Here is a 26,953-nt window from a genome sequence, read left to right on the forward strand (position 1 = left end):
CCCACTACTCCTAACATTTTGCAGTACTCACAATATTCCAAAGAGTTTACAAACTTTCTTTACAAAACAAGAATCATCGCCAAGATATATCATTATTTTACAAATGAGTCCAGGAATAAATTTAATAATTAGCATTGGGTCACATAATTAATAATATTAATTTTAAATATGCCATAAATTTCGTAATTTCAAATATGTTTTAAAAAAGAGTAATTTTAACTAACAAATTAATTTCTTTTTACACATTTTAGCCTGAAATACAATACATTTTAAAATCTACAAGACGCGTAAGATAATACAAAAGAAAAACTTTTTACTTATCTTCATTTTCTCTTCTTGTTGTTGGCTCCACTTTTTGTGGAATATGAAATTCATTTAATTAAACAGCTGAGGTAATGTTCACGTATATAAGAATCGATAGTATACATGGTATTGGTTATTTTTAAAAAAATATGATATTATTAGAGGAGGGTGTCACATTAACACACTGCACCACCATCCAGTGCTGATGGTCGTGTGCCCATTTCAGTCATAGTTGCCAATCTCATGGTGTAAACAGTGGCACATGGGTCGTCGGCTGTGGAGGCCCATCATTAGGAGTGTTGGTTGGCTGCACTGTTTAGAAACACTTGTACTCTGCCCAGCATTAAAATCTAATGTTAATTCCGCCACACTTTGCCGCATGTCCTGTTTCACCAGTCTGCCCAGCCTACGATGTCCTGACATCTGTAATGAGGGGTGGCCACCCAACATCTGGACGTGTTTTACCTTGGTTTCACCAGGTGTTGAAGATACTCACCACAGTTCTCCTTGAACATCTGATAAGTTGTGCAGTTCCTGAAATTCACAATGTGGCCTCGCTCAATCTCAGATAGATTGCGCTCCTTTCTCATTCTACACACGGGCCACACACTCTGTGATACTACGTACACCGTGCATTCGTCTGAGCATCAGTCATTCCTCACCAGGTGATGCTGCTATTGACTGGATGGGTTTATGTCAATACTAGGTCAGTGCTCATAATGTTCTGGCTGGTCAGTGTATTTACTCTGTTTGCTTCATGTTGCACATGCAATATGGTAATGATTTTGTGTTTTGATTATAGGCAGAAGTGCAACAGAGCTTCCCACTGGGATTGACTATTCCCAGGGGTGGGCCGTACATCTGTACAGCATGCCACAAGGAATTCCGGGACAAGGCGACTCTCAGCAGGCACTTCCGCAGACATACAGGTTTGACGCTCTAGTGGATGATTTATTTCTATAGCTTTCTTGTCTTGAGTTTACTGTGCTTTGTGTTCGCCTCCATTGTTGTTACTGTCTTATGGTTCTTTAGAGTTAAATGTTTGCAACCATGTACATAGATTGAGGGGGAGGGGGGAGGTTGTGGGGGCTCAAACCTATCCCGAAATGTTGATGAAGCTAAAAAGGGGGAGAAGTGATCTTAAAATCAATTGCAGTGTATTCATTATTTTAAACTTACTGCATATTCAAATGGTGGCTATTGCCAGTGTGGCGCAATGCATGAGGGGCTTACGGCAGTGACGATCCAGAATTGGCTACGATGTTGGCACCAATGTGTTGACTTAGCCTCAAATGAATATTGTTTGTTTGGAGTCCTGTAAAGTCCAACTAGCACTGTCCCTACACTAATTGTCACAGATGTTGAGGCGGATTGTAGTGGGAACACATTCATCGACATGGCTGCAGCTTAGAACTACCATTGGCATTGCACTTCCTAGACAATGCAGAAATCATTGTTATCATGATGAGTATTTTCTTAAATGTTCATTTTAATTAGTGTTATGTAGGAGAGAGGAACAGTTAGCATGCAAAATGCTAGTGTCCGTGCTTTGTTACATTTGTGTTTCGACATTTATGCTTGTTGTGTATTTGTACTTCACAAGCCACAACATGGTATGTGAGGCAGAGTACTTTAGTATCAGCACACTTGCTACCAGCAGTTCCATTCGCGTACAGTACGCATAAAAAGTTTGCTTTTATGCCTGAGCATTTGCTCTGATTTCCCCAATGTTGTTATAATGATCCACATGCAGTATACGAAGGGGTGTTCAATAAGTAATGCAAAATACTTTTTTTCAGAAAATTCTGTTGAAGCAATGCAGAATTTGTCGTGGAACATTGGAATATTCCTGCTTCAGCCACTATAGTTTCATGAAGTTTTGGTATGTGGCACCACTAAACGTAGCATTCAAGATGGCATCTATAATGGAGGTACGATGCAGGCGGTGTGACATCCCCTCTCTGCCATGTGCTGGTGTTGTCGACGCCGTGGAGCTGTTACTGCTACAGCTCGGTCGGTGGGGTTGAGACGCGATGCGCAATGATGGATATCTCCATCTCCATCGGTTAACGAGAGACAAGATCTGAAAAAGCTCTTAAGAAATTGTTCCTCGTGTAATGATTAAAGTTTGATTGCGAGTCTGCACAGTTTCCTTATTAATGCGAACTGTGCACTCTGATTGTCTCTTATGGTTTGAAGTTGGATTATTATGTGCCCGGTTAACACTTTAGTGCAGTAATTAATGAATCTTCCCTCATGCGCATCGTCCACATAACCAAAAGTAAGGAAAAAGTTCAATTGCAGATCGTATTGGTCATTGTTTGTCTGTTGCTAAGTAAAATTGTTCGCTCTATATGATGCGAGATCCACAGATACTATTTAACAATGTCTTAATTATCTTGCATCGTAATATTATGTATGTCCAAACCTTCCTTGTCACAACCAACAGTCCACGAATTTACTTCCAAGTTAAATAGTCACTGTTCATTAACTTTTGATGAGCATTTACCAAATATTCATAGAATTATGGAGTTACACGTTGAATTTCCACTTTTGATGAACAATTTTATTGTTCCTTTTCGCTAAATACTTTATAAATGTCACGCCACACGCCCACATAGTTACTTAGCACTGGCAGTTCTATTAGTTTCAAGTATCTTGACAATTACAACAGCTTTAACCCTCGGTGTAATTGTATCTTCTTCATGTATTTGTGTGAATGTCTCCTAAATGTGTATTATAGTCTTTTGAAACTTTGTCCATTCCTTTCTATAAGTTCACTTATATGAATGTTGAGTCCAATATTGCCTACTTCCATTAATAAAGTCCAACAACTCAGTATACACAGTCAGCATACTATCTCGCTTCAAGTTACTAGTCTGAATATCAGTTCACAAAATCCATGCGTCTACGTCATGCAACAGTGACTCTTGAAAGTAAAACAATCTCGTCGCACTCCATTTGCTCAACTATGGCAAGAGCTGCTCTCATTTGACTTGATAGCACGATAGCTAGCAACTGACTTACTTTTTCCGTGAATGAGTATTGTAGACACATCGAATTTCTTTGTTGCATTTACAACTCTCTTCCACATAAAAGTTATCTCTGACAGACATTTCTTTGGACTTAACTTTCATGGTATTAATTTGCAATTATTACTTAAATGTTTCGCAAATAGCTAAAGATGACCTTTCTTCCTTCCTTTCTACCAAAACATACTCTGTAATGCTTAATGTTGGTGTTTATCAAGACTTTCTGGTGTTATATCATCGGCAAAGTTGTCGTACCTGTCAGGATAACTTTTCCCTACTTTACATCATGATGGTCCTTCCTAATTGGGTTTTGGGGTTCATTAGGGTGTCACAGCGGCGAGCTGCCATTGAATTTCTTTTGCCAGAAAACCAGAGCATCACAGATATTCATAAGCACCAGCAGAATGTCTACAGAGATGTAGCAGTGAAAAAAACACTGCAAATTGTTGGTGAAGCATCTGTCACCATCGCAACAATTTGACGCAAATTTGTCTGATCTCCTGCATGTCAGCCAGCGGCAAACACCTGTGACTCCTACACTTTGTGAACATACAGACACTCTCATTCGAGGTGATTGACTTACCACAAATACCTCGCCACACACTTGGACGCATTGCTGAACAACTGGACGTCTCTGTTGGTACTGATACACTTGCCCACCAGTTGGGGTACTCAAAGCTGTGTACTCACTGGGGATACTCACCACCTAATAGAAGACTACAAAGAACAATGAAGGACTTTTTGTTCAGAACTGCTTGCACATTACAGGTCTGATCGTGACAGATTTTTGTCGAACATCGTCACGTGGGTTCGTCACTTCCAACTGGAAACAAAACGGCTATCCACTGTGTGGTGTCACACCACCTCTTTTCTGAAGAAAAACTTCAAAACTGCATCCTCAGCCGGTTAAGTCAACGTGATGGTCTTCTGGAATGCTCAAGGAGTTACTCTGTTTGATATCCTCCCTCAGGGTGCACTGAGCAGCTCTGAAGTACAGGGTGGTCCGGGCCAAGTATCTCGCAAAATAAGCATCAAACAAAAATACTACAAAGAACAAAACTCATCTAGCTTTAAGGGGGAAACCAGATGGTGCTACGGTTGGCCCGCTAGATGGCGCTGCCATAGGTGAAACGGATATCAACTGCGTTTTTAAAAATAGGAACCCCCATTTTTTTATCACATATTCGTGTAGCACGTAAAGGAATATGAATGTTTTAGTTGGACTACTTTTTTCACTTTGTGATAGATGGCCTGTAATAGTCACAAACGTATAAGTACGTGGTATCACGTAACATTACACCAATGCGGACGGTATTTGCTTCCTGATACATTACCCGTGTTAAAATAGACTGTTTACCAATTGCGGAAAAGGTAGATTTGTGTTGATGTAAGGCTATTGTGATCAAAATGCCCAACAGGTGTGTCGTATGTATGCTGCTCGGTATCCTAGACGATATCATCCAAGTGTCCGGACTGTCCACCGGATAGTTTCCTTATTTAATCCGCACATCAGTAGCAGACAAATTGCACGAGAATCGGGAATCTCAAAAACGTTGGTGTCGAGAATGCTACATCGACATCGATTGCACCCGTACCATATTTCTGTGCACCAGGAATTGCATGGCGACGACTTTGAATGTCGTGTACAGTTCTGCCACTGGGCACAACAGAAATTACGGGATGATGACAGATTTATTTGTACGCGTTCTATTTAGCGACGAAGCGTCATTCACCAACAGCTGTTACATAGACTGGCATAATATGCACTATTGGGCAACGGAAAATCCACAATGGCTGCGACAAATGGAACACCAGCGACCTTGGTGAGTTAATGTATGGTGCAACATTATGGGAGGAAGGATAATTGGCCTCCATTTTATCGATGGCAGTCTAAATGGTGCATTGTATGCTGATTTCCTACATAATGTTCTACCGCTGTTACTACAAGATGTTTCACTGCATGACAGAATGGTGATTTACTTCCAACGTGATGAATGTCTGGCACACAGCTCACATGCGGCTGAAGCGGTATTGAATAGCAAATTTCATTACAGGTGGATTGGTCATCGAAGCACCATACCGTGGCCCTCACGTTCACCATATCTGAGGTCCCCAGATTTCTTTCTGTGGGGAAAGTTGAAGGATATTTGCTATCATGATCCACCAATAATGCCTGACAACATGCGTCAGCGCATTGTCAATGCATGTGCAAACATTCAATGCATGTGCGAACATTACTGAAGGCGAACTGTTGACAGGAATGTCGTTACGCATATTGCCAAATGCATAGAGGTTGACGGACATCATTTTGAGCATTTATTGCATTAATGTTGTATTTACAGGTAATCACGCTGTAACAGCATGCGTTCTCAGAAATGATAAGTTCACAAAGGTACATGTATCACATTGGAACAACCAAAATAAAATGTTCAAACGTACCTACGTTCTGTATTTTAATTTAAAAAAACCTACCTGTTACCAACTCTTCGTCTAAAATTGTGAGCTATATGTTTGTGACTATTACAGCGCCATCTATCACAAAGCGAAAAAGGTGGTCCAACTAAAACATTCATATTTCTTTACGTACTACACAAATATGTAATTAAAAATGGGGGTTCCTATGTAAAAAAAACGCAGTTGATATCCGTTTGACCACGGCAGCAGCGCCATCTATCGGGCCAACCATAGCGCCATCTGGTTTCCCCCTTCAAGGTATACGAGTTTCGTTCTGTGTAGTTTTCATTTGAGGCTTATTTCATGAGATATTTGGTCCGGTCACGATCAATGGACCACCCTGTATACTGTGCTACCCTCAGGAAACTGGAGAAACTACTTCAGCGTATTTGTCACCATGAAAATGGGAAAAAAACTTGCATAACAACGCAAGGCCTTGCACAAGTCTGTCTGTGAAACTTCATTGGACTAATCTTCCTCATTCACCCTGCAGGCTAGATCGCAACCTCTCGACTTCCATCCATTTAGCCCAAGTGCTGCTCCGCAGGAAGCAGTATGTGGATGATGAGGATGTTATTGATGCAGCAAGACATTGGCTCCAACATTGATTAGTGGAGCAGTACCCTGCGGACGTACAGGCCCTCTCAATAAAGTGGCATTCATATCTGCATCAGTATGGTAACTGAATGGCAGCAATATACCTTGATCTTCATTTGTAAAGGAACACTTGAAGACTGAATTTAACATTTCAGCTATATTTTTGCTATTTTCTAGTTTGGGTCTTGTATCAGTGATTGATTGAACACTTTAGTTGCTTATCTTCAGCTCACACTTTGCCTTGTGTCCATTATGGAGAATGTGTTGTTTCTTAAGAAGTTTCTTAATGTTGTTTGTATACCGTGGTGGGTCTCTACTGTCTACTTCTTTGAAGTGAAATATTCAGAGTATATTCTTTCATGCCTAACACTTCTGTTCTTACATCAGATACCAATTTGCTTTGAAGCACGTTATCTTTTGTGAAACAGTACAAAAATACCCTGAATTTTCTTGCAACAATAAATGCTTTTATTTACTTTCGCTAAAGAACTATAACAGCAATTTACACACAAACTCGCAGTGAACAAGCAATTAAATACGGACTCACGAAATAAATCTAGAACACAAGGTGTAGCAAAATATACATGATTTAATGCAGAATTAATGCTCTACATCCCTGGTAACTTTGAAGTTTTTGAATTTTGGAAGACTTTGAGAAATACAAGAAAAAGTTGAAATTTTGTTAGTTATGATCATGGCTGAAGTTCCACTCAGAAATTGGGAAAAAATCAGATTATTTATATCACAGGGCTATTTGAGTGATTAAAACAGTTTCCAGTACTCCACTAGTTTTTGGATGGCAGAACTCTAATTTTCTTAGCATGCTAGCTGTTACATGTCATTTTGTGGGCGTGGTAATTTGTATTGACAGTAAACTTTATTCAGTAGCCATTCATTGCCAACCGTAGTGATCTTACATGGTTAGAACATGCATAATTCAATTTCATATTCATTACTGTTAATAAGTATAGCATTTGAACATAAACGTTCCTATTCTGTGCTTTCAGGAAATGTTAAATTTTTAATGTGTTATTTCAAGCAAAGCACTGAGCAGGGTAGTGTGGTACCTGATGCTCCAGATTCACAGCCATCAAGATTTCAGACTTGGAAGCGACCGGCTCAAGGGAGGTGGACGGTCGGAATGTTGGCAGCACTGTCTACCTCCACTGATCCCGCCGCTTCTGTGTGAAAGCGGCAGCCGGCGCAGCACATCGACGAAGGTGACGCGAGACCACTGCTGGCATAACAGCTTGACATCGTCAGGAATACAGGAAGAGTTGAAATTAATTGAATGAAGTTTCTTGTTAGCTATGCTCATTTCTGGCCATTTTGTAGTACTGTGAGCAAAATTAGAAATCGTTGCACTGTTGTTAAATGCTTTGTATGGAACTGCAGATGTCACTTATCATTGATTTCCGAAAGACAGAACTACAGCACAGTTGGACGCCAAAAGAGCTGATCCTGTTAATGTGAATAATGCAAGGATTTGTTCATATCATTTCCTCTCTGAAGATTATGAATGGGACTTAAAAATGAGCTACTGGGGTTGCCTTTGAAAGGAAGGTTAAAGGGTGATGTTGAGACACCACCAAAAAATCCAAATTGACTTGTAGATGTGTTTGAGATTGTCACAAGCACCAAAGAAAATAGGAGCACTATGTTTTGATGGGATGAATGTAGGTGGTCATGTGTGCTATGTCGTATCAGATGATGTAATTTTAGAGTCAAACAAAAATTTTATGGTTGCGGTGTTTTGATGTTATCATGGAAACAGCCTTTATTATCTTGACTTGAATTGTACCCTGACTAACGACTTACTCCTGAACATAATAAAGCAGTTGGAAGCAGCTGGAATACAAACTGTAGCAGTAATTTGTGATATGGGAGGGAAGAACTCAAAGGTCTTGAAGGAGCTTGGAGGTTCCACAATAAAAATGTACTATTGAAACCCTACAGATCCAACAAGAAGATTGTGGTTCTCTGGGATATGCCACGTTTGCATGAATTTCTTAGAAATTGTATTTTGTATGCTGGAGTAACTATGCCCAACATTACAGTTTTGAACATGAAACTTCTTGAAAACCTGTTACCATTACAGCCTGTACTTAATGCTGCTTGCAGAACGTTTTTCTTAACTTTGTGGTCAACCCGAGGGGAGTGAAAAACCGAATGCATTTTCTAATATTGACTGGTAATAGAGAATACATCCCCTTGTTGGCAAATACAGTGAGGTGACAAAAGTCACGGGGTGGCGATATGCACATACACGGACAGTGGGCATATTGTGTACACAAGATATAAAAGGGCAGTGCATCGGCAGACCTGTCATTTGTACTCAGGTGATCCATGTGAAAAAGTGTCCGACGTGATGAGGGCCGTAAGACGGGAATTAACAGACTCTGAAGGCACGGGATATTCTGTTTCGGAAATCATTAGGGAATTCAGTATTCAGACATTCACAGTATCAAGAGTGTACTGACAAGGGAACCTCCCCATCGCACCCCCCTCAGATTTAGTTATAAGTTGGCACAGTGGATAGACCTTGATAAACGGAACACAGATCAATTGAGAAAACAGGAAGAAGTTGTGTGAAACTGTGAAAAAATAAGCAAAATATACAAACTGAGTAGTCCATGGGCGACATAGGCAACATCATGGACACTGTGAGCTCAGGAGCGCCGTGGTCCCGTGGTAGCGTGAGCAGCTGCAGAACGAGAGGTCCTTGGTTCAAATCTTCCCTCGAGTAAAAATTTTACATTCTTTATTTTTGCATAGTTATTATCTGTCCGTTCGTTCATTGATGTCTCTGTTCACTGTAATAAGTTTAGTGACTGTGTTTTGCGACCGCATCGCAAAACCGTGCGATTAGTAGACAAAAGGACGTGCCTCTCCAATGGGAACCGAAAACATTTTATCGCAAGGTCATAGGGCAACCGATTCCTCCACAGGAAAACACATCTGATATATTCTATACGACACTGGTGACGGCATGTGCGTCACATGACAGGAATATGTTGTCGACCCACCTAACTCGTACACTTGGTGAATGGGTAAAAAGATTCTTCTACCTTGCCCGATTTAGGTTTTCTTGTGGATGTGATAATCACTCCCAAAAAAGTGATGAAAACATAAGAGTTTGTCACATAAACTGAAAATAAAAAATAAAACTTTTCACTCGATGGAAGATTTGAACCAAGGACCTTTCGTTCCGCAGCTACTCACGTTACCACGAGACCACGGCGCTCCTGCGGCCCCAGTGTCCTTGATGTTGCCTATCCTCCCATGAACTACTCAGTTTGTATATTTTGCTTATTTTTTCACAGTTCCACGCAACTTCTTCCTGTTTTCTCAATTGATCTGTGTTCAGTTTTTCAAGGCCTATCCACTGTGCCAACTTATAAGTAAATCTGAGGGGGGTGCAATGGGGAGGTTCCCTTGTGAGAATACCAAATTTCAGGCATTACCTCTCACCACAGACAGTGCAGTGGCCGATGGCGTTCACTCAACCGAGAGCAGCGGCGATTGTGTAGAGCTCTGAGTGCCAACAGACTGTATGAAATAACTGCAGAAATCAAAGTAGGACACACGACTGACGTATGTGTTAGGACAGTGTGGTGATATGTGGCATTAATAGGCTATGGCAGCAGACGACGGATGCGAGTGCCTTTGCTAATAGCATGAAATCGTCTGCAGTGCCTCCCCCAGGCTCATGATTGTTTCAGTTGGACCCAAGATGACTGGAAAACAGTGGCCCGGTCAGACGAGTCTCGATTTCAGTTGGTAAGAGCTGATGGTAGGTTTTGTGTGTGGCAGAGAACCCATGAAACCGTGGACCCAACTTGTCAAGAAGGCACTGTGCAAACTGGTGGTGGCTCCATAATGGTGTGGGCTGTGTTTACACGGAATAGACTGGGTCCTCAGCTCCAACTGAACTAATCATTGTTCCTGGAAATGGTTATGTTGATTTACTTGGAGACCATTTGCAGCCATTCGTAGACTTTATGCTCCCAAACAATGATGAAATTTTTATGGATGACAGTGCGCCATGTCGACACGTCCTGCACAGTTCGAGTGAATGATTTGGCTGTCGAGATTGTCCAACGTGAATCCCATCGAACATTTATGTGACAGAATTAAGAGGTCAGTTTGTGCACAAAATCCCTCACCGACAACACTATTGCTATTACAGATGGGTGTAAAGGCAGCATGGCTCAATATTTCTGCAGGGGACTTTGTAGTGCCCCCAGAATTTTACGAAAGTCTGGAGACACTTGTGTTTATTTTAAAGCATCGCGTATAGATGAGCATGGAATACTGCACCCATTTATTGTTTGTGCAGGTGAAACTGGAAGGGAGATAATTCGTCGGCACTGGCAAGTGTTCAGCACGACCTGCCAAGAATGAGCAAATACGGCCCGGAAGCTGCGTGGCCGGCTGCAAAGAGTAATGTAGCATTGTATTGTTAAAAAACAAATGGAGAGACTGGAAATAGTGACTGTTTACTAGACGTTGAACTGCTGTTGAGAGTACGGGGACTGGACGTGGATAGTCAGCCACGATAAAAGCTTATGTATTAATTGTGTTCAGAAATGTGTAATTAACTGATTCTGGGTGCCCGGTAATATGTGGGCTTATGTCATAAAGTTTAGTTGTTTTTTTTGTACAAAGTGGAAATAAATATGTTCTAGTGCATTGAATGATATTCCAAGAGTAGCGTATTTTTTAAATAAGGAGAGAGAGAGAGCGAGAGAGTGAAAATTTCCCCTTCCGAGCAGTGGAATCTTCAGAGAAGCATCCATTGCTAGCAGAAGACATCGGCGCTGTAAGAAAGCAGAACCTGCATTCTTCAACAAGTAAGTCCACGAAAACGCTTAAGCTGTATAGAGAGAGCTTAACATTACACCGGGTCACCGCAACTTCCATTGACTTGTCGAGCTGCTGCACTACGCTGGGCAAAAGAATGTCTGACATGATATTAGAAGGCATCCATGACTTTTGTCATCCCAGTGTACATAATTTTTGATAGTACTAGTGAAGGAACTGAACAGGACTTCATACAATTCATCACAAGTGAGTTGTTTACTCACATAACTGGAAACGTGACAGCTGATTTGGATTGCACTAAATTTAACAAACAAGAACTATAACTGATGCAGTTTCCTAGTTATGAACCAAGAACCAGTGATGTATGTGAATTCCAAGATGCACTGAAATACAGTGTGGGTTACATAGCATTTAAATGCGAGCACATTAACAGTTCCTTCTGCTCATGCTCAGACAAACTTGTTCCTGATTCATATTACACCACCGGTAATGACTGGATCTCCATAATGTCCACAGATGGGATCACTTGTCCAACAACTGACTGGTTTAATGAAATAAAGGAGTTTGAAACAATATTTTGCAGTTTCCATGTGGTGACAAAGTGATGCAAAAGTTAATTTCCAAAATAAACTTAGTTTTGTGAAATGCATCACAAAATGATTTCCCTGTACACAGGAACAGGAACCTTCGTTGGAATTAGGCAAGCATTTGAACACAGAATCTAAAACAGAAAACATAAAAAATATTTGTAAATTATAGAGTGCAGCAATCAGTCGTTCCTTTTAGATTTTATTACGCAAATCCAGGTTTCAGCTAGTAGCTAGCCATTTTAAATGCACTATTTTCTACTGTCAATGCATGTAAGTCCCTGTTGTTTAGGTGTCAGTCACAGTTCTTTGAATACTCAAAGGGACTTACATGCACTGACAGTAGAAAATAGGGCATTGAGAATGGCTAGCTTCTAGCCGAAACCTGGATTTACGTAATAAAATCTAAAAAGGATGACTGGTTGTTGCACTCTATAATTTATAAATCACATAACAGTCGTTGAATGCAGTCACTTTCCGAATGGAAGGTAATCTGATAAAAATATTTGCCGTGAAGCAGAATCTTCAGTGGGTTGCGTTGTCATCTGCCTGAACTGTAGCAAGTATTTATGAAAGGAGTAAGATGTTGTAGCTCTTAATATTAAATATTTGAAAGTGGCTTTTATTATAACATACAACTGTTCATTTCTTGTATCATTAGAATTGTTGTTGTTGTTGTGGTCTTCAGTCCTGAGACTGGTTTGATGCAGCTCTCCATGCTACTCTATCCTGTGCAAGCTTCTTCATCTCCCAGTACCTACTGCAACCTAGATCCTTCTGAATCTGCTTAGTGTATTGATCTCTTGGTCTCCCTCTACGATTTTTACCCTCCACGCTGCCCTCCAGTGCTAAATTTGTGATCCCTTGATGCCTCAAAACATGTCCTACCAACCGATCCCTTCTTCTAGTCAAGTTGTGCCACAAACTTCTCTTCTCCCCAATCCTATTCAATACCTCCTCATTAGTTACGTGATCTACCCACCTTATCTTCAGCATTCTTCTGTAGCACCACATTTCGAAAGCTTCTATTCTCTTCTTGTCCAAACTGGTTATCGTCCATGTTTCACTTCCATACATGGCTACACTCCATACAAATACTTTCAGAAACGACTTCCTGACACTTAAATCTATACTCGATGTTAACAAATTTCTCTTCTTCAGAAACGATTTCCTTGCCATTGCCAGTCTTCATTTTATATCCTCTCTACTTCGACCATCATCAGTTATTTTACTCCCTAAATAGCAAAACTCCTTTACTACTTTAAGTGTCTCATTTCCTAATCTAATCCCCTCAGCATCACCCAATTTAATTTGACTACATTCCATTATCCTCATTTTGCTTTTGTTGATGTTCATCTTATATCCTCCTTTCAAGACACTGTCCATTCCGTTCAACTGCTCTTCCAAGTCCTTTGCTGTCTCTGACAGAATTACAATGTCATCGGCGAACCTCAAAGTTTTTATTTCTTCTCCATGGATTTTAATACCTACTCCGAATTTTTCTTTTGTTTCTTTTACTGCTTGCTCAATATACAGATTGAATAACATCGGGGAGAGGCTACAACCCTGTCTCACTCCTTTCCCAACCACTGCTTCCCTTTCATGCCCCTCGACTCTTATAACTGCCATCTGGTTTCTGTACAAATTGTAAATAGTCTTTCGCTCCCTGTATTTTACCCCTGCCACCTTCAGAATTTGAAAGAGAGTATTCCAGTTAACATTGACAAAAGCTTTCTCTAAGTCTACAAATGCTAGAAACGTAGGTTTGCCTTTTCTTAATCTTTCTTCTAAGATAAGTCGTAAGGTTAGTATTGCCTCACGTGTTCCAGTATTTCTACGGAATCCAAACTGATCTTCCCCGAGGTCCGCTTCTACCAGTTTTTCCATTCGTCTGTACAGAATTCGCGTTAGAATTTTGCAGCTGTGACTTATTAAACTGATTGTTCGGTAATTTTCAGATCTGTCAACACCTGCTTTCTTTGGGATTGGAATTATTATATTCTTCTTGAAGTCTGTGGGTATTTCGCCTGTCTCATACATCTTGCTCACCAGATAGTATAGTTTTGTCATGACTTCCACTCATTAAGGAAGTGAAAATGTGGCTACGGTACTTGAGTAATGCTAACAGTGTCCAGAACAATAATACTTTTCATAAAAATTCCCCCACTCTTACTCTGCCTGTCTCGCTTTTATCCAGTGATGATGGCCCACCATTGGTAGCTGCAGGAATTTTACCTAGGAATGACACATCTCCAGCATAAGCACAAGAAAACTCCCTTTTATAAGAGCAGGCGTCACTGGTATTGGACAGTGTTGAGCTAACTGTGAGCAGCACAAGATCCTGAAGGAGATCCCAGCAGAGGGATAGAAATGTCGATCGCATAGAAGAAATACGATCCGCTGTAATAACCCCAAAGATTTTACCTTTGATGACAGTGGCCATGAAACTCTGTAGACTTATACAATAACTTTTGTTGTTAGATCTTCCAGGATATAATAGCATACAAAGTTGCTTTGTCACCTTTGTTTTAGACTCATTTATTTTCATGTTATACTCTTTTACCATAACTTCACCTATTTTAATTAACCTGGCTTTGAGGTCTTCTCCACTCTCCAGAATTAAGTATTTTTAATACTTAACATTTTTTAAATGTTATCCACAGGAAAAGTTGCAATGTGTACTGAGCATTATGCAGTCTGTGGAATATAATTTTATGGTCCTTGATCCACATTTCATTGTATGCTCCACCTGCCACGTATATTACTAAAATGATGACTAACTGGCAACCTCAGCTGCCAACAGGTGTTGTTGATATACCTCAATGTGGACAGCTGAAAATGTGTGCCCCGACCGGGACTCGAACCCGGGATCTCCTGCTTACGTGGCAGACGCTCTATCCATCTGAGCCACTGAGGACACAGATGAATAGCGCGACTGCAGGGAGTTATCCCTTGCACGCTTCCCGTGAGACTCACTTTCCCAACTGTCCACAATTCTACATATGTAATGTACCTTGTAGACATTTGCCCACCCACTCATTACTTGCGCACGCTTTGGCGTTTCCCGTAAGAGTTTGGGCAACCTGTGCGCATTCGCACAGATGAAGGTCAATGGCTGGGTAACCTTTAACTGTATATACGAATGCGCACAGACGAAGGACAGTGGCTGGGTAGCCTTTAACTATATATACGAATGCGCACAGGTTGCCCAAACTCTTACGGGAATCGCCAAATCGTGCGCGAGTAATGAGTGGGTGGGCAAATGTTCTATAAGGTACAATACATATGTAGAATTGTGGACAGTTGGGAATGTGAGTCTCATGGGAAGCGTGCAAGGGATAAGTCCCTGCAGTCGCACTATTCATCTGTGTCCTGGGTGGCTCAGATGGATAGAGCGTCTGCCATGTAAGCAGGAGATCCCGGGTTCGAGTCCCGGTCGGGGCACACATTTTCAGCTGTCCACATCGAGGTATATCAACAACACACGCAACACAGTGCAGACAGTATGTAAATGTACCACTGAATGTATCCACAAAATCATATCATTGTACGACAGACAATTTGGGAGATATAACACCATAAACACTGAGATATGTGAAAAAGTAGCTGTTTGCTTCAAATGGAGCGCAAATTACCCACTTTATGTTCAACTGGCATTTCATAATGTAAGTATTTAATGACATCTGTCAAACTTTAAGCACAATTTCAAACCTTTCCCAAACTTTTTCTAGCTTACATTCTCAAAGGGAAGTATTTAACACATTAAGTCACTTGTAAAGTAATCACGCATTTGAAGTTTTTGTATGCATGGGAGTTCAGTTCTTTAGAGGATCACAAATTTACTGATACATGCATAACATAATCCATGGGTAATAAACTGTGTTTTGGCAATAAACCATGTTTAGGCTATATACCACACACGATCTTGGTCAAACTGTCCGCAGCTCGTGGTCTCGCGGTCGTGTTCTCACTTCCCGAGTGCAGGATCCTGGGTTCGATTCCTGGTGGGGTCAGGGATTTTCACCTGCCTCGAGATCACTGGGTGTTTGTTTTGTCCTCATCATTTCATCATCATTCCTGAAAGTGACGAGACTAGACTGAGCAAAGGTTGGGAATTTGTACGGCCCTGATAACCACACAGTTGAGCGCCCCCACAAACCAATCATTGTCATCGTCATCATCATCATCATCATCATCATCATCATCATCTTAGTCAGACTGATGCTGCATCAGAATATAGTGAGCAGCAGTGGAATGGTCCATCATACACCCTAAGTGTAGGAATATCATGTTGTGGTGAATGCTGTTATATTTCTGTGTCTTAATTTTGTGATAGACAATAAAAAAATATGTTTTCTGTGTTCAGGTGAGAAGCCATTCAAATGTGAGCACTGCCGAAAGTGTTTCTCATCGAAAGTGAATCTGAGCGCCCACCTGCTCCGCAGTCACAACATCGGCATTGAAAAAGCCCTCTGCTGTGGTAAGTGCTTATATTTTATTAAAAATGGATAACTAATTGGACTGTTTTAGGAGAGTAAGTGATTTGTGTGTGTGTGTGTGTGTGTGTGTGTGTGTGTGTGTGTGTGTGTGTGTGTGGGCGCGCGCGCACGCGAGCGTGCGCACATGCACATTGGTGGGGGGGCATATCTGTGATACATATAAGTGCCATGCATGATGTGCTAGTTTTTTACACATCCCACAGTTTATCTTCTTAACTATGATAGGTAGATGTTGTACACACACACACACACACACACACACACACACACAACACACACACACTCTTCTATAATATGCATTGACAAATAACAACAGCCATTGCATTTGCTGCCACATCTATAGACTTCAATGCAATAACAGATTAAAGCTTCTGTACTACTGGATTCACATTCAGGAGTGCAACGGTTCAAATCTGTGTCCAGCTATCCAAATTAATATTTTCATGATTTTCTAAAATCACTCCAGACAAATGCCGGGATGGTTCCTTCGAAAGGGCACAGCCAATTTCCTTCCCTATCCTTGAAACATTCCAAGCTTGTGCTCCGTCTCTAATGAGCTCGATGTCAATGGGACATTAAACCCCAACTCCCTTCCTTCCTTCCTTCTATCCTTCCTTCAAGTTGCCATAGAACAGATTACAGATAATGATAGACAAGGAAGTCAGTACATCTGATCTACTTCAAGGGCACACCAGAACTGTGTTCGTTGTCCTCTTTTTAAGAAAGAAGGAGATGTTGGAGTAGAGGCAGGGACAATTTATAATTGCCATTGGTGGGCTGCATAATCATAGCTACTCACTGATAATCTCTATATATAAAAGGCAGTGTCCCAATTGACTGACTCATCATCACTCTCCCCCGAGTACTAACGGCAGAAACCTGAGATTTGGCGACAGTGTTCATCGTATACTGGAGGCATCATTTCAGAAGGGATAGTCCAAAATTCGACCCCTAAGGGGTGAAATAAGAGATGAAAGGTTTTTTGAATAATGTTGCTGTTAAGACAGTTTTGAAGGGAGACCTACGGAAATTGGTATTTGGTTCCTCAGTCACAAATAAAGGAACATGTGTTTCAGTATTTTTGGAAATTTAACCCCTGTGGGGGGTGAAATGATGGGTAAAAGATTGTGTTGGAAATAAATTGTTTATTAGAGAACTACTAAAGTATTTTTAAAGTTAAATCTATGGAAATTGGTATTTGACCACTTAAGAAAGTAAAAACAAATTATGTGTTTCGGTGTTTTTGGAAGTTAACCATCTGAGGATGTAAAATAGGGGATGAAAAGTTTATGAAATTATTTCATTATGAAGGTATTTTCAAAGCTAAATTGATAAAAATATTGTATGTGGCACCTCAGTTGGAAATAAAAAAAATATATGTTTCACTATTCAACCACTATATGAGGGGAATAGGGGATGAAAATTTTTATGCAAATATTTCATTTCATTTTTGAAGCTAAACCTATGAAATTTGGTATTTGACTTCTCAGTTAGATACAAAGAAATATGTGTTAGGGGATAAACGTTTCTGTGGTAGTATCACCGCAAGAATTCAAAAGGCATGTTTAACAAAAATGCTGGATTCCATTAGCGTGAAAGTTTACAAGGTGTTGCAATTTGTGAACAGCATAAAAATATGATTAAAGGGAAAAAAAAATCTGTGCAAACTATACACCTGCAAAATTGCTAATGCAAATCCTACCTATGATGGAGGTGGAAAATGAAGAAATATTACAACCTTGAAGCTGCTACTTTTCTTCACAGTACCTGTGTGTATCCTATTCCCATACTTTGATGGCAGTACCAAGATTTGGAGCCTAATCTTCCACATGGCAATCTGCCGAATGCTCAGTCAGTGAGGCAGTCAGGAATGAGAATGACAGCTGTACAAAGTTAAAAGACAATTGCATCAATTTGTGTTCAATGTGCAGCAATATGCTGAGGAGGAGATGTACATTGTTGGAGTGACTTGGCTGTCAAAAGGGCTATGCATGACTTATTCAGTGACTACCTTAGCTAAATATTATTAAGAAAAACCTCCTACAAAACCGAGAGAAATTCTGGTTGTACGTGAAGGCAGTTAGCGAGACCAAATTTAGTTTACAGCCACTCGTGCATCCACAATTCTTTCCATTTTAGACGGTCTCTTTAAATTTACTTTTGCGGTTGATGATCGTAAGTGAAATTGAAGTGTTGTTAGAGAAACTGTTTAACATGCTTCCATACTGTCTTCTTCAATCATTTGCTCAAGTAATTGGAACATTTTTTTTCTGCAGCATTGTGATTTCGGAAGATGTTTCACTTGTTACTTGGTGCAGTCCTTGCCACATGTAACACAGTACTCTATTTTGATTCGCAGCTGTGTGCGGCAAGCTTTTTTCTCGCAAGAATTCGCTGGAAGTGCACATGTCGATCCATCGGGACAACAAGCCGTTTGAATGCCACATGTGCCATCGTACGTTTGCACAGAAGATCTCTCTCAATATCCATATAGCTTCACAACACACAGGTCAGTACTAGTAAATACAGTACGTGGTCCAATTGTTAATAAAAAAAACTATTTAAGGGCACCGTAAGCAATGAATATCACAGAGGAAAAAAGAAAAACACTGGTGGGAATGAAAATGTGGTTATTGTGTGGAGGCAACTGCTCCAGTAACTTGTAATGATCCATCTGTGACTTGTTTTGATTAGAACACTAATCATTCTCAGGTGAAGTGTCATTGTAGCTCACAATGTTTTTTTGCATGTAGAAAGATTAATTGTGTGACAAAGTATAATGCAGGTGTATTTGTAAAACTGACTGTTCTGGGGTTGTACTGTGTATAAATGCTACAGTTGGGACCATTTAAGTGACACTTAATTACCATTCCACTGAAAAGTTGTTATAACTGGCTGATAAATTATGCTCATTTTGCAGATAAGGAAAATTGTGTCAATTATAAATACAGAGTGTTTATAAATGAATATTGGGGTTTTAATACTTTATAATATTTATTACATTAACTTAGTTATAAATCATATGTCAAATGAAGGAGCAACTCACAGTTTTACCAGAACCTTATAAATGTTCAATGTGAGCACCATTTGTGCCGTATCCCAGCGGAAAGTTTGTGGGCCTTTCTTTTCTGGTGAAACTACTGTAATGACACACTAGAGCAATGGCTCTTCACTCAGTTTGAAGATGATGAGCTGGAGAACTTCATTTTCCAGCAAGATGGTGCGCCACCTCACTGGTGATTGGTTGAACTCCACTGTACCCAAGTGCTGGATAGGCCGCAAGGGGCCCAATGACAGGGCTTGCTTTGCATGGCCTCCACATTCACCTGACCTAACACCATGCGATCTTTTTCCTTTGGGGCTTCATCAAGGATCATGTGTGCATGCCTCCGCTACCAGCAGACCTCCCTGAAATGAGAAACTGGTGGAAGCAGCTGTTGCTACAATCACTGAAGACACACTTATCAACATTTGGGAAGAACTCGGCTATAGACTTGATGTGTGCCGTGTGACAAATGGTGCTTAAATTAAACATTTATAAGGTTCATGGTAAAACTGTTTGAGCTGCTCTTTCATTTGACATATCATTTATAACTGTAAGTTTAATATAATAAATATTATAAAACATTAAAACCCCGATATTCATTTATAAACACCCTGTATTTTCTTTTGAGATTTGTTGCATCTCCGGTCAGATACTTAAATGATCTAACTATTTACAAATATATGGTTATGATTTATCACTTACTTTCATATTCAAACAATGGAAAATCCGGAATGGAATACTGACAGTATTATGAAAATGATAGTTTCTACTCATCATATAGCAGTGATGCTGAGTCACAAGTAGGCGCAACAAAAAGACTGTCAAACAAAGCTTTCGACTAAACAAGCCTTCGTCAGAATAGACAACTTACACTTACACGCACACTCACACAAATACATGACCATACTGATGATAAAATTTTCTTGGGTTGACAGCCAAGTCAATGCGTCATTCTCCGGCAACGTTTCAGCAAGTTTCTTACTTGCCACATTCAGGCAAAGACACTCAAGGAGTAGCATCTTGACAAAAATGATATTATGGTCAGCTTTGATGTTAAATCCTTCTTTGTGAGGGTACTGCTAGAGGTCTCCTTGAAACTACTGGAGAATCATTTTGATGAAGACACGGTGGAATTATTCTGCCCTGCACTCACAACCAGGTATCTCCACTGTGAGGCCAAGTTTTACCAACAGGTGGATGGAGTCACTTTGGGATCCCCACTGGCACCATGTATCACCAAACTGTACGTGGAATACTTCGAGTATATCGCCTTGGAAACAGCATGCCTTAAACCCAAGGTCTTTTATCAGTTCGTGGATTATATTTTTGCAGTCTGGCTGCATGGCAAGGACACTCTAATGGAATTTCTCAACCATCTGAACAGCATACACGAGAACATCAAGTTCACAATGGAATTAGAAGAAAATGGGTGCATAACCTTCCTCGATATCCCAATAAAGAGGAAAATGGATGGCACACTGAGACACTCGGTCTACTGAAAGAAAATGCACACAGTCCTGTACCTCAATGCCAACAGCTGCCATCACCTAGCACAATGAAATCTGTGCTCACTACCCTTGTCCATAGAGCTCATGACATATGCGACAAGGACAGTTTATCTGCTGAGATTCAGCACCTGAAGAAAACCTTCCAGGAAAATGTTTACACTGAAATGCAGATTAGGCGCACTCTCAAGATGAGCAAGAAGAAGAAGGAGGAGGAGGAGGAGGAGGAGGAGGAGGAGGACCTTCAGGAAGAAGAGAACAACAAAGGCCTGGGATTCCTCCCATATGTAGGGCCACTCATAGACAGGATTGCCAAAATACTGGAGAAAAACAGGATAAAAACCATCTTCTGTCCTCCAGCAAAAATCAGGAATATGCTGGGCTCAGTGAAGGACAACTTGGGTCTAAGAATACCGTGTGTCCACAGCATTTGTTGTGGATGTGGAAAACAATATATCGGACAGATGCAGCATTGTAATACACAACGCATCTCTGAACATGTGAGAAGCGTTCGCCTCAGACAAAAGGAAAACTCTGTGGTAGTGGAGTACAGCTTCGGTGATGAACACACGTTGCAGTTTGAACAAACCAGGAGACTGTGTAGAATGAAAGGTATCTGGGACTCTATTATTAAAGAGGCAGTGAAGCTATGGTGTAGTGCTTTGAGAATTTCGGAGTAAATTCTAAAAACACTTGTCTTTCCTCTTTCTTGAACACCCGATATTTTAAGTATCAGTGTGGAATAGTGGAAAAGTATCTACTGTGCCGCCAGTTTCTGTGTGCAGGTGGGAAGCTGGCTATGAGAAGACTCTAAGCGTGGCGGTCGATCGGTGCCGACAAGTGTTTGCCGCTCGTGCCATAGGAGCTGTACAGACAGTACAATGAGTAATTACGTGTTATTCCTATGGGGTGGAATAATTGTAATTGTTATAGACAAAGGAAACATGATTTGACTAGAGACTCGTACTTAATCCTTGGTGTAGACTTACTAGAAGCAAGACCTTTCTTTGATATTGTAATTATACTTAATAGAGTCTAGTGGTTAACGACTCAGTTGACTTGCAAGAGTTTGAATGCTTATGTGAAACTTGTGATGTTGTAGTTGTGGGAATGAAAATATACCAGAACTGAACTCAAAGTAAGAGGATCGGCTAAACATTTCAAGTAAGTCAACTGACGTGAGGGTGGTGTGAATTTAGCAACCTAGTCTCGCACCACTTCTCTTGTCGCCAAAACCCATTAGAATGGGTCAGTGATAACCTGGTCAATCAGGACAGCGGCTACCAACTCAGCTCTTGTGGGACACAACATTAGTGAGAATAAGACGAGAGCACACCAAAGCAGGACAGTGGTGGCGGGTGGAATAAACGGCCCCCACCGAGATGAGACGCCGGGGCCTGGTGCCCGTGGCTGCCCTCCACCACAAGCCAATTCCGCTTGCACCCGATTGGCCCAACTGTCACTGAAGATGCAGAGAAACCTGTGGTGCAGCAGCTGCAAAGATCCAGACGAGATGTGAACCCGACATTTCACCTGAATCCGTGCATATTTTTTCCCCAGTTTGAAGACAAATACTGGGGTGCACGGATTTATTGCCGTAAAGTTGGTAAGCTCTGTGTGCAACAGTAGATTGTGTTGTACTGTAGCGTTGTTGCGACCTCAGTCTCCGATGTGTCTCTAGTATGTTGGATATTAAGTATTAATCACATGTTAACTTATTAATAATAACTACAAGTTCTTGGTATCACTCATACCCAGCTAAGGAAAAATTTAAAATCATTGAAGAAGCAGAGGGAAGAAAGCACAATGCGAGCAATGACCGGATTCGTGGCTGGCAGGAAAAAAAAGAAAGAAAAAAGCATGGCTTCAAGAAAGAAAGAAAAGTGATTGCTGGGCATTTCACAGCCATAGAGTGTAGCACCTGTAGCTTTTTTTTTAAAGGCTCTTACAAGTACATAGATATGAAGCGATAATATGAATATATGGTGACTAGTGAAATGTATATATGGCAATGAAAACATTGATTCTTCTGCTAGTGATGATGACTAGAATCATGATGATAGGAAAAAACGCAGGTGGGCATTTGCTGAAATGTAAGCCCAGGATGGCTCACTATGAAGGACAACAAAATGGTGCCTAGAACATTATTGATGTACCACTGTGCTGTAAGTGTGCCACATGTGACAACTGAAGGTTTTCTGCTGAGAAAAGAAGTGTCACCTGAGACCAGCACTTCTGGTTGTCAGGCTGTATGGAAGACAACACTCAGGTCTGTATCCCACTGCTGTCCGGGACTCGATTTCAAGTGGGACTCATCATTGAAGACAGTTCTACTCCATTCAGTGAGATTCTAGGCCAAAGACGTGTGTGCAGGTGCCCCGGGTAGCGCTAGGATACCGACCTGTCACCCCCCTACCATATGACCTGACAACCAAGAGTAATGGTCCGAAATGTCAGTACTTTTGATAGTAGAACCCCTTTGGTTATCATCTGTGGCACCTTTTCAGCACGGTAGTATGTCGATGATATTCAGAGCCCCAATTTGTTGCCGATCATGGCAAGTGATCCTGAGGTTACATTTCAGCAAGATAATGCCTGCCCACACATGGTGAGAGTTTCTGCCACTTTCTTTTTTTTTTTCATGATTTGATTTGGTACCTCCTCGCCAGTTACTCGATTCACTCATCTGATGGTCAGCATTCTTCTGTAGCAACACATTTCAAAAAATTGTATTCTGTTCTTCTCTGATTTGCTTGTTGCCCTCATTCACTTCCAGACAGATACCTTCAGAGTACAAAATGTTAACAGATTCCTGTTTTTCAGAAAAGCTTCTTAATCTAATTACCTTAGCATCTTCTGGGTCAGTTCAGCCACATCCCATTACCTTTGTTTTACTTTTGTTCAAATTCATCGTACAAGTGCTTTGCAGGTCACTATTCATGCAATTCTCTGGTCTTCAAACTCTTCTGCTCTGTCTGACAGAAATGTTGTCGGCAAACCTCAAAGATTTTATTTCTCCTTCCTGAACTGTGATTCTCTTTTCAAATTTCTGCTCAGTTTTCTTTCCTGTTTGCTCTGTGTAGAATCCCTCACACAAATAAAATCTGTGGTAGGGGTCCTCATCTACAGTATAAATAGCAGCACAAAAAGTTGGACTGGTTCAGTTGTGTAGATATAGCACAGGAAAATGGAACTGTCAGTCTGGTCGAGAACTCTGAAATGTATCTTCCATCAGTAGGATTAGGAAAACCTCATAAACTGAATCTCCACTGTTGCTCGCCAGGTGAACTAAACTACTCGTGCGAAGTCTGCGACAAGTCCTTCGCGTCAGCATCGGCGCTCAACACGCACAGGCTGTCACACGGTGCGCCCCGGTTGCAATGCGATCTGTGCGGCCAGATGTTCCGCCGCCCTGATGTCCTGAAGTTGCATCGCGAGGTGCGCCACGGGCTGCCGCTCCCGCGCACCCGCCGCTGCCCCACCTGTGACGAGGCGTTCCGCACGGCTTCCCAGCTCACTGCACACATGCGGGTCAGTACAGCACTGACCTCTGATATTTCTGTGTGTATTCCTCCGTTCAAGTACGTTCTTCCCAGGTCTACAACTGGATTGCAGAATCACCTCCACACTTATGCAGGGTGTTTCAAAAAGGATTTTACAACTTTACAAATTCATAGAAATTTATTGAAAAAAGATATAGAGCTGGGTTTAGCGTTTTTTGTAGGGAAACACATTAAGTTTTTTTTTGTTTCTTTTTTTCTTTTTTCTTTTTTTTTTTTTTTAAACTAAAGATGCTGCATGTGGCTTCCGTTGGTTATCCTGTACACATCACATCGGAAGTCAATTTCTTCCCAAACTCACTGCAGCATTGCAGGTATAACTTGCTCAATGACAGTGTAACTTCGTGCTCTAAGTCCAGGTAGAGAAGCTGGCACAGGAGATACAAACACAATACCCTTGATGAATTCCATAAAAAAAAATCCACTGGTGTTAGGTCTGGGGAACATGGGGGACATGGAATTGGCACATCACGGTCAATGTGTTGACCTGGAAAGTGGTCGCTGAGAAAATCTCGGATGTCACCCAGGTAGTGGGGTGGTGCACCATCTTGCACAAAGTAAACATTTTGTTCTTGGTCATCCTCATTGATCTGTGGTATCAAAAATTGTTGGAACATATGCAGGTACACTATCCCATTGATGGTTCTCTCACGGAGAAAAAGGGGGCTGTACACTTCGTTCTTGATCAATGCACAAAAAACATTCAGTTTAGGGCTATCATAAACATGTCGCAAATCCTGCCCCAAATCCTGCAGTTGTGTGTGTTAACCTTGCCACTTAATTGAAAAGTCAAGAAATGTTGATCCTCGTGTAATCACTTTAACATATCCACGCAGAAGTTCTTGGGAGCAATTTTATTAGTGTCCTATTGCTTATACAAGATTGTCAATCTGTACAGTTGCAAACAGTTTCTTAATACATGCCAAATAGTCATGTGTGAGATTTGCAGTTCACAAGATGCACGCCGGGTCAATTTCGTAGGGCTGTTAATAAAATGTTGTCTCACTCGCTCAGCGACGTTATAAGATGTGCTTGGACGACCTGATGATTTCCCATGTCTTAACTCTTCTGTCATCCATCACCATTACATGGATTTTATTAATGATTTCTGGAGTCGTAACCTCCACAGAACGTTCAGCATAACTTGTGCCCATAGGGCTACTCCGAAAATTTTGAAACCACTTATAAACTGTTCTAATCGAAGGTGCAGAGTCACCTTACTGCTTATCAAGCTTCTCTTTAGTCTCCTGAGGTGTTTTGCCTTTCGTGAAGTAATGTTTAATCACCACTCAAAATTCTTTTTCTTCCATTTTTTGACAATCACTTGACTTCCTTGATTCACACAAATGCCAAACACAAAGAAATAGTCCAATATGGCTGAAACTTGGTGTGCGTTCTTTCCAAAGATGCTACTAACTAAACATGACCTCAATACGTGCCGGTGGTGCCATCTCTCGGACTTTGCACGGATTTTTCAAACGCCCTTTGTATTTGTCCACACCTTGTATACCACGACTGGTTCGACAAGCCCGAAGATTGTCTTTTACGATGACACTTCTGGGATATGGTGAACAAATTAATATTGTCCCAGTACTGTGCCTGCTCGAATGTCTTCCGCACAGTTAGTGATTGTCTTAACACAATGTTGTCCAGACCGAGATGACACCCTTTCTCTAATGGTATTTGATCTCTAAATGTGTTTCCCCTCCTTACATTTTAAGTAGTAGTAACCGTGCTGTACTTTGCTGCATTGCAGACACACGGCGTCAACTCGGAGCCGAAGAAGCTACACGGGAAGGCAAAGAGGACACGAGTGAAAGCGTCGTTCCTGTGCTCGACTTGCGGCAAGAAGTGCTGCCGTCTGAAGGACCACGAGAGGCGCCACCACGGGGACGGCCAGGCGCCTGCACCCGTGCCCTGCTTTGCGTGCACGTACTGCCCCAAGACGTTTGTCCACAAGGCCAAGCTGCAGATGCACATTGTCAGCCATCTGGAGGTACTGCTCCTTTTAATGCGGACAGTTTGCTCTGGCTTTGCTTCAGGCGTGAAATTCAGATGGAATAGTGTCACTCTTGCATTCGTTCTTAAATCGTGTTCTGGAGGTACCATTGCGAGCGTTCTTTACAGGTAAAGGTATCGTCAGGAGTGCCCCGGAGAAGTGCAATGCGACTGCTCTCGATCTATATATGAGGTGCTACCCAAAATATTCGAGACTTTCATTGTAAAAAGCAGAAAATTATACTTATGTCACGATGTCTTGCATCACCTTTAAAGTAGTCTCCTTGAGCACATACTGTAAAATTAAGTGAATCGAATAAAAAATGGCACTTTTTTTAAAATTTTGCCCATTTACTGTTGTAAAATCGGAATAAAAATTCAGTATGTTAATTTCACAATCTTGATAGTGATATATTCATGTATTACGTTATTTTTTGTTTATACTTGCAGTTATTATTTTAAGTTAACTGTTGAACGGTTTCACCTCCTCAATTGGGGCAAATCCGAACACCATTATATTTTGTATGCGGGAACAGAATCAGACTTCC

General features: G+C 41.1%; 1 protein-coding gene and 1 non-coding gene across 3 annotated transcripts in view; both read left to right on the forward strand.

Annotated features, from left to right (window-relative positions):
• LOC126428442 (zinc finger protein ZFP2-like) overlaps positions 1 to 26,953 on the forward strand; it is an 86,914-nt gene that overhangs the window by 16,207 nt on the left and 43,754 nt on the right. For both annotated transcript variants that reach the window (XM_050090374.1, XM_050090375.1), the window contains exons 5-9: positions 1,106 to 1,232; positions 16,164 to 16,277; positions 18,656 to 18,805; positions 24,131 to 24,378; positions 26,164 to 26,403. In XM_050090374.1, the coding sequence (XP_049946331.1) occupies positions 1,106 to 1,232; positions 16,164 to 16,277; positions 18,656 to 18,805; positions 24,131 to 24,378; positions 26,164 to 26,403 (879 nt within the window). The remainder of the gene's footprint in view (positions 1 to 1,105; positions 1,233 to 16,163; positions 16,278 to 18,655; positions 18,806 to 24,130; positions 24,379 to 26,163; positions 26,404 to 26,953) is intronic.
• Positions 15,167 to 15,241, forward strand: Trnat-ugu (transfer RNA threonine (anticodon UGU)). Its single transcript has one exon. It is a non-coding gene; the product is annotated as a tRNA-Thr (tRNA).

The sequence above is a fragment of the Schistocerca serialis genome, chromosome 12, assembly GCF_023864345.2.
Source record: "Schistocerca serialis cubense isolate TAMUIC-IGC-003099 chromosome 12, iqSchSeri2.2, whole genome shotgun sequence".
Classification (NCBI taxonomy): Eukaryota; Metazoa; Arthropoda; class Insecta; order Orthoptera; family Acrididae; genus Schistocerca; species Schistocerca serialis.